Source organism: Phyllostomus hastatus, unplaced genomic scaffold, assembly GCF_019186645.2.
Source record: "Phyllostomus hastatus isolate PE091 unplaced genomic scaffold, TTU_PhHast_1.1 phas_scaffold_182, whole genome shotgun sequence".
In the NCBI taxonomy this organism is placed as follows: Eukaryota; Metazoa; Chordata; class Mammalia; order Chiroptera; family Phyllostomidae; genus Phyllostomus; species Phyllostomus hastatus.
In genome coordinates this window covers 10,687,399-10,694,974 of record NW_025334013.1, presented here as the reverse complement: position 1 = coordinate 10,694,974, position 7,576 = coordinate 10,687,399, and the positions used below count along the sequence as shown (strand labels likewise).

General features: G+C 61.4%; 1 protein-coding gene across 1 annotated transcript; it reads right to left on the bottom strand.

Moving 5' to 3' along the window:
• Positions 1 to 285: 285 nt before the first annotated feature.
• Positions 286 to 6,180, bottom strand: KLHDC7A (kelch domain containing 7A). Its single transcript, XM_045859686.1, has one exon. It carries the CDS (start codon positions 6,178 to 6,180, stop codon positions 3,784 to 3,786), a length of 2,397 nt encoding a protein of 798 aa, XP_045715642.1. The 3' UTR covers positions 286 to 3,783.
• Positions 6,181 to 7,576: the final 1,396 nt, after the last annotated feature.

The window sequence follows — 7,576 nt, the reverse complement described above, 5'->3', positions numbered from 1 at the left end:
GAAAGCCTCTCGTGCAGTGGCTGCGCAAGACCCGGGCTCTGTCTTACATCCCGGCTCCAGGAGCACCGCGGGGCGGGAAGCCTGGGGCGGCCCCTCCAGAGAGCCTGGCCGTCCAGGCTGGGCGCTTGCAAGGGCAGCCCTGTGCCCTATCAGAGTGGGGCCCGGGCCTAGCCCCTGGCAAAGGCTGTGGCTTCTAGGGTTGTTTGGACAACTCTGCTTATTCCAGACCAGACCTAGGCTGGGTTTCTCTTGTAAATATTGACAGAGGCCCCAGACAGAGAGGAATAAGAAAACAAGGGACGTTTTATTTGTGACAGAAAAAAACAAATCTACAGACCCACCAGGAGGGGGGAATGTTAAATAAACCATGGCACAGCCGCTGGATGGAATATTGTGCAACTATTGAAATGTTGTTTACCGAGGGCTTGTAATAACACGGGGAAATGCTTATTTCCAAAAGCTAAGTGGAAAAAAGGAAGAGACTGAGTTGTATACTCAGCACAATCACACCCAGGCGAAAGTCAAGCCCAGACCGGAGGGACGCACACCACGGCGGGGGTTAATTGGGGAGATTTTTTTTCTTTTTCTGTATTTTCCAGTTTTTCTTTTTTTGGTAACGGCATGGTTAGTCTCACGCAGAAAGCAAACCAGACACAGGGTATTTTTTTTTTCCCTGTAGAAGAAAGACCTCTTACGGGGCAAGCAGGCCCGAGGACCCAGGGGGAAGCTTTATTTGTCGTAGAGGCCACTCTGAGGCTGAGGGCTCCAGGTAGGCAGACGAGGCTGAAAAACAAGGTCAAGTGGAAGTCCTAGTCCCGGAACCCATGGGGTCACGTGGGCCGGCTGGCACGCACCCACACGTCCAGGTGTGGCGTCTGTGCGGTTGTCCTGGTCGTTGCTCTGGCTTTCGCCCCAACTTGTGCAAACGCTGCTTCTCTCCCGGGAACGTCGTGTGTCCCCAGGCGAGGACCCTCTTTTACAGATGTCGGTGGGACAGGATTCTCTCCCGGACCTCACAGGCAGAACAGCTGGGCTCCTGCCCCCTTCACACCCCGAGCTGGGGCTCCTGGGGGCAGACCTCCACTCTGCCGCCCTTGTGACAAGGGCCTTCGGGTGGCACAGCCGGGCTTCCCGTGCCCTGAGCCGGCCCTGGTCTGTGCAGTTCCCCAGAGTCCCATTCAGGTCCCTGCTCGGTGTCATCTTATCGGGAAGGCCTGCTCACCCTCTCCCACTGGGTTGTCTTCTCTGTCTCCACGGCCCTGACGCAGCACGGGTCCTATTTACTTAGGTACTGTACTAATTTCTTCAAAACTGCCTGTTTTCCTCCATTAGAACCCGCGCCTGCAGGGCAGGGCTCCCCGCAGGGCACTGCAGCGCCTCCAGCACCAGGCAGGGTGCCCGGCTGCAGCTTTCTGTCAGCGTGCCCTGACCTCCAGGGCTCTGGGTGGCGGTCATGGTCCCTGGACCACCTGCTCTGCCACAGCGGCCCCGACCACGCTCGTCCCTCACCCAGCACCAGAGATGAGACACGCACCAGCTCTAATGGGCAACGAGGGCTGGGGCTCTGTGCTGAGACCCGTCTGAGGCCCTTAGAAAGAAAGGCTCAACAGGAAAAGGGGTGACAATCGGTTAGTGCCGTCTGCCGGGGGACCACAGGGAGGCAGAGACAGCGTGTCACGCCTTCCCAGCTCAGCCCGGGCCCAAAGCCAGCTCTCCCTGTGGTCGTGGAGACCACAGCTGCCCTCACTGCGTCTGGAGCTTTGCCTCCTGGTCCCTGGAACCATTTCCCTTGTCCTACCGTAAGTACGCAGTGGGCTTGTCCTCCACCGGACTCCTCACCTGCCCCTGCCTCTGCCCCTGAACCTGACCCTGGGGCTGGATCTGGCTCCACTTGCCCCAGCTCCCACATGGGGTTCTCGTCCCAAGCAAACCCCAGCCTGGCGCCACCGTGCCGATGCCACCTCCTAGTCATGTCACTGCGGCAGCCCCCAGTCTCCGGGGTCCCTGGGTGGTTCATGCCTGAGTGTTGACTCTGACCTTGAGCATAGCCTTGGTGAAGGGGCCACTCTTCCCAGGCACCAGTCTTAGCTACTTTCCTCTCTCAACCTCCAGTTTAGGAATAAACTAAGCAGCTTCACCTCTCGGGCCCCAGGCCCCCTGTGGCCCACGGAGAGCCCTGTGTCCTGGCCGATTTCCTTCTCGGTCTCCGTTCCCATCCTGCATCTTTCAGACCGACCCTGGCTCAGCCCAAGCAGCTGCGGGGAGCACCGGCTCCTGCCTGGACCCCCAGGAACTTGGGAAGAACTTTCTCAGGATGCTCTCATTTGTGTCCCCACAAAGAAGGGCATGAGTTGTCCTTCCCATTTCCAAGAGAGGGATGCCGAAGTCCATAGCGTTCTTATCTCTGACTGTCCGCCCTGGTGTGGTGCACCCCATCTCTGCGTCTTTCCTCCGTGCTGCTTGTCACATAGGAGGAGTGTCTGCCCCCTGGCTCCTGGCCGTGGCCAAGAGCTGGACTGTTCCTCTGTGTGTGTGAGCCCCTCCCTTAGGGATGGAGCAGGGCCATGGTTAGAGATGGGGCCAATCTCTCTTTCTTCCCTCCAGGGCAATGGGGAATTTCTGGGTTTGGAGGTCTCCTCCCTTGGAGAAGTTCCCAAACCTGATGGCAAAGGAGAACCCAGCCTCCTGATGCGTCACCTTTAGTCCCCCAGCTCCACCCTGGGCCCGCCCCTCCCTGGTCCTCTCCTGTCTGGTGCTGACCAGGGGGCAACACAGCGCAGGAATGACAGACCACGCCGTTGGCTCTCACCAGCCCGAAAGGGTCGCCTGGTCGGCGGAGGATGTTCCCCACCCCTGGGGTGTGAGGCTGGGGTCCTGGGGGAGCTGTGCCATGAAGAGCTCTGAGACAGGGAGAGAGGGTCAGTGGGCCCCAGGGGGACAGCGGCCCTTGGACCACCTTCTCCTGCCTCCCCCAGGAGTGACGATATCCCTAACAGTCCCCTATGAGAAGATGTACCTTGTCAAATGGCTGCTAGAAATGGAGGTTTCTCATGCTAGCATTCCAGGTAATGAGGAGAACTGAAGTGGGCTTTGGTTAATTTACTCTGAAGAAAGAAAAGAAGGAAGGAAGGAAGGAAGGAAGGAAGGAAGGAAGGAAGGAAGGAAGGAAGGAAAGAAGGAAGGAAGGAAGGAAAGAGAAAAGAAAAAAGAAAAGAAAAGAAAAGAAAAGAAAAGAAAAGAAAAGAAAAAGAAAAGGAAAAGAACGCCCTCCAGCTTCAGCTATGTGACTTCTCCCACCTTCTGTCCCTCTGGCTGGGCCCCTGGGGCGGCCCCGGGCTCCTGCCTGAACCACCTCCCTTGACTGTTTCCCTCTGTGTCCCAAGTGCTTCTGGGAACCTCGGCCGTGGAGGCTTAGGGCCGATGTTTAGGAAGGGGCCCATCTCCAGTGGGGTCAGCTTGAGGGGTCATGACAGTAAACTGGCACCTGAATCACAGTGGTCATAAGGTTGTGTCCCTGAAGTTTGCTGGGGTCCTGGAGCCCCCCAGAATTCAGACTTGAAGCCAGCCCTGCAGAAGCGGCTGCCCTTGGCCTTGGAACTCCAGTCCTGAGTTCTGTTTTCCCGCTTGCCCCCTGCAGCCCACTGGCAGCAGGGACGCATCTCAGAGCCCCAGCCAGTGAAGGAGGCAGGACTAGGATTCACCTTCTGGGGCTCAATTCCTGGCCGCCTGATCTCCCAGAAATGGCCCTGGAGCCGCGGGCAGGGGCTGCCCAGCAGAAGGCGGCTAGACCCTGGTCTGAGGCACGTGGGGGCCGGGCAAGGCCAGGACGGTGGGCAGGAGGGTGCCCTGCGGGGAGGGGAAGCTCCGCAGCTCCTTGGGCACAAACCTGGGTGAGACGTGGTCAGCCAGGAAGAGGAGAGTGCGCCGGCGCCCCACGCAGTAGATGAGGTTGTCCACCACGGCGCACTGGAAGGCGTCGGGGTAGGGCGTCAGGTACGTGGCGCACTCGTACCAGAGGCGGGCGCTGGCGCTGCAGCGGTACACGCCGATGCCCAGGCTGCGGTTGAGGTCGAAGCGGTAGAGGAAGCCGCTGACCGCCACCATCTCGGCCGTGCGGTCCTTGCCGCCCGCCGCGGGGCCCACCTGCCAGCGCTGCTCCTGCGTGGAGAAGCGGAGCAGCAGGTAGCGCAGCGTGCCGCCCGTGACGAAGATGTCCCCGGCACACGCCGTGGCCGTGTGCGCCAGGGCGAAGGTGTCGTTGGGGAGTGGCGGGGCAAAGGTCCAGCGGTCCAGGCGCGGGTCGTAGCGCTCGACCGTGTTCAGACACTCGCCCCCGATGGCGTACAGGTGCCCGTCCAGGGCCACCAGCTGGCAGTGTGGCCGGGCCTGGTTCAGCGGGCACACCTCGCTCCAGATCTCGGTCAGAGGGTTGTAGCAGAAGACTCGGTTGGAGGGCCGGCCCCCGGCCCCCTGGCAACCAGACACCACGAAGACGTAGTTGAAGAGGCTGCAGATGGCACAGCCTCGGGACACAGCCTCTGGGGGCAGATGGGTCAGGGGGTGCCAGACATCCTGCTCATCGTCATAGCAACAGAGGCGGCCAGAGTCTTCCTGGGGGCACACGTCGGCCACCACCAGGCGCTTGCGGCCCTGCAGCCGTCGCCGAAGGACCAGCTCCCTCTCCGCCCCGCTCAGGCGCCCATAGATGTCTGGGCTGCGCAGGACCTGGAGGTAGTTGTCACTCATCACTTTGTAGGCAGCCTCCTTCAAAGCCTCCAGCTTCTGCCGCTTGGCCAAGGTCAGCACCTCGTAGCAATTCCCCAGATCCAGGTGGACCTCTGGGGCTGAACCTGGGGTGAGAGGGAAGTGGAAGAAATTGGTCCCTGCCACCAGCTGTAGGTTGGGCTCCCCGCTGCTGCTTCCGGCTGAGCTGGACTCCGGAGACCGCCCGGCTGCTGCGGGGCCACTGGGCGGGGCACTCCGGTCGGGGAAGGATGGAGCAGGGCTCCCAAAGCCGTTGAGCTGCAGTTGAAGCTCCGGGTTCTCCACGATCTGAAGGAGGCTCTCCTTCCTGCTGAAGCCTTGCACAGGGGGCGACAGCACAGGCTGGGAGGAGGCGCCTGGATTGGCTCCACCTTCTCTGTCATCCTGGTGGCCTCTGGGGATGGCCCCTGTTCCCAGGGGGCCTGGCACAGCAGGTGGAGCCTCAGCCAGGGCTGCTGTCCCAGGGGCCAGCCCGCCTCTGGAGGTGGCCTGAGAGGTAGATTGCACGTAGTACTCGTACACCTTGCCCTGCAGCCTGGGCCCCGTCCCTGCCGCCTTCTCCCTTATGAAGTTCTCCTCGACTCGAACCCGGGCCACCGACGAGAAGGTGTAGGAGGAGTTGGTGGCCCCCTCCTGCTGCTGCAGAGCCAGGCCCACGTCCGAGGCAGCCTGCAGGGCCCCGGCCTCTTCCCCACTCGCTCCTGTCCCACGAGTGAAGACCCAGCTCTTATTCATGTCATTCTCGTCTTCTGAGTGGGCCGTCCAGGGCTGGTGTGGGGACCCCTGTGCCCCAGCCCCCGGCTGCTTGGGATGTCTACCTTCCCACCATGGGGCAGGCTCACCCTCCACACCGCTGCCGTCCACTGCAGCCAGGCCAGACGGGGAGCTTCTGGGTTCACTGCCCTGCTGGGGGCGGCGGGGCAGCTCGGACTCACTGCCGGCAGCCGTTCCGGCTCCCTGGCCACTGCAGCGGGGAGGTGCCAGGCCAGACTCCAGGCACCGCCTGCTCAGATCCTCACCAGCGCCTTTCCTCCCTGGCTCCCAAGCCCCTTCGGCTTCCGAGTCACTGGAAGAGGCTGCTGTTGCCAGGACTTGGGAGCCCCTCCGACTGTCCCGGCTGTAGCCCGACAATGGTGCTCCCGGCTCCTTGCTCCCCTTCCGGCGCCTCAGCCCCCGGCGGGGCGCCCCAGCAGCAGCCTCCTGGACTTCAGGCTGTCTGGAGCCTTCTGCCTCCTCCTCAGCCTTGGCCTTGGTGTTCCTGTCCCACAGCGGGGCCCGGGCAGGCCTCGACTTGTACAGCCTGTAGGCTGCAGTCAGCAGGAGCAGGGCGGCGGCGGACAGCACCACCTTGCCGGTCAGCTGCATGTCCAAATGCCAGTCCTGGGCCTCGGCTCCTCCTCCTCCTCCAGGGAGCATGTTTCCCAAGCCAACCTGGGGCTGAGGAATCTCAAGAATCTGATTAATAATTACCCAATGGGAGCCGGTTCCTTGTTCCTGCTGAGCTGAGAGGAGGAGGTTCCGGGCCGCCTCTGGCTGGCCCGCGGAGGAGTTGAAGCAAAGGTGACTTTGAGCTGGCAGAGGGCGGCCCCCGGAGCCCCAGCTGGCAGATCTCCACGCTGGCCTCCTAGGATCCTTCAGTGCTTTCCCTGGTGGGGGGGGCGGGGGGCGGTCAGCCTGGGTGGCTGAACTTGTGCCCAGCCACCTGAGGCCGCAGTGGCTGGAGGATGTTCGGAGTGTCCAGCTGGCCCATGTAGAGGGAGGAAGCTCTTGACCAAACAGTCACCCGATGCTAGGAAACGCGCGGGGTTGGTTATTATTTGTGTGTGTGTGTGTGTGTGCTTTATTTTCTCTTTTGCAAATTGACGGAGCCAGGCGGGTTGGGCGTGGCGAATGTGGGACAGGTGGTGCCACCGCAGGTGCGGCAGGAGGCCCGCCTGGGTCTGTTTCCTTTCTGCTGGGGGGTCTGCTTGGCCCCCACTGTGGGGGCTGGGGCCTGCAGTTAGCAGCAGGGGAGGCCGAGCCAGGACCTCGGCCAAGCCACCTGACCCGGCTCTTTCAGCGCAGCTGCCCTCCTGACGGAGAGAACTGGACATTCTGAGAGAGCCTGGGGAAAACACTTGGCACCACACCCAGAGCCGGGGCAGACGTGGGGCATCTTCTTGCCCTCCAGACCAGACACCCTCATTGGACGAGAGGCCGGGGGAGACTCGGTCAAACCATCCCCTAGGGCTGCGGGTGCCAGAGCCAGACCACCGGGCTCTGCCACTTACCAGCTGTGTGGCATTAGGCAAGTGACCTCACCTCTCTGTGCCTCAGTGTCCTCCTCTGAAAAACGGGGGGTAGCCGCACACAAGCCTCCTGAGGTCATGGTGAGAACGAACGGGGTTAATGTGTGTGACGCTTGCAGGGCTGAGCTCTACCTCGTGCGAGCTCAGTGACTGTCTCTGGTGACATCAGCCTCTCTATTAATCATCGTCAGCTGGACCTCCTGAAGCACAGATCTAATTGTGCTCTCAGGGTCCCCAAAGGCCAGGGTCTGGAGGTCAAACCTGTGCCCCCTACAGGGACGGGGCAGGGAAATTGAGGACCCACCGTGTGATGGTGCCCGGTGGGCCGGCTCCCCCATAACCAGAACCCACTGTCCCAGAGATACTTACTCTCAGTAGTGATGCGATCCTTCCTGATTTCTAATCAATGGCGTCTCATTAAAACATGAGATTCAAACTGACTCTGTGAGCCGAAGGAAACACAGGCCGGGGAGGCATCTGGCTCTGAGCCTTGGCCAGGAGGAAATCCTGACGAGCGCCTGCGT

What these genes read in the sequence shown, in the direction of transcription:
- KLHDC7A (XM_045859686.1), bottom strand. Translation starts at nt 6,180, where the DNA reads ATGCTCCCTGGAGGAGGAGGAGGAGCCGAGGCCCAGGACTGGCATTTG.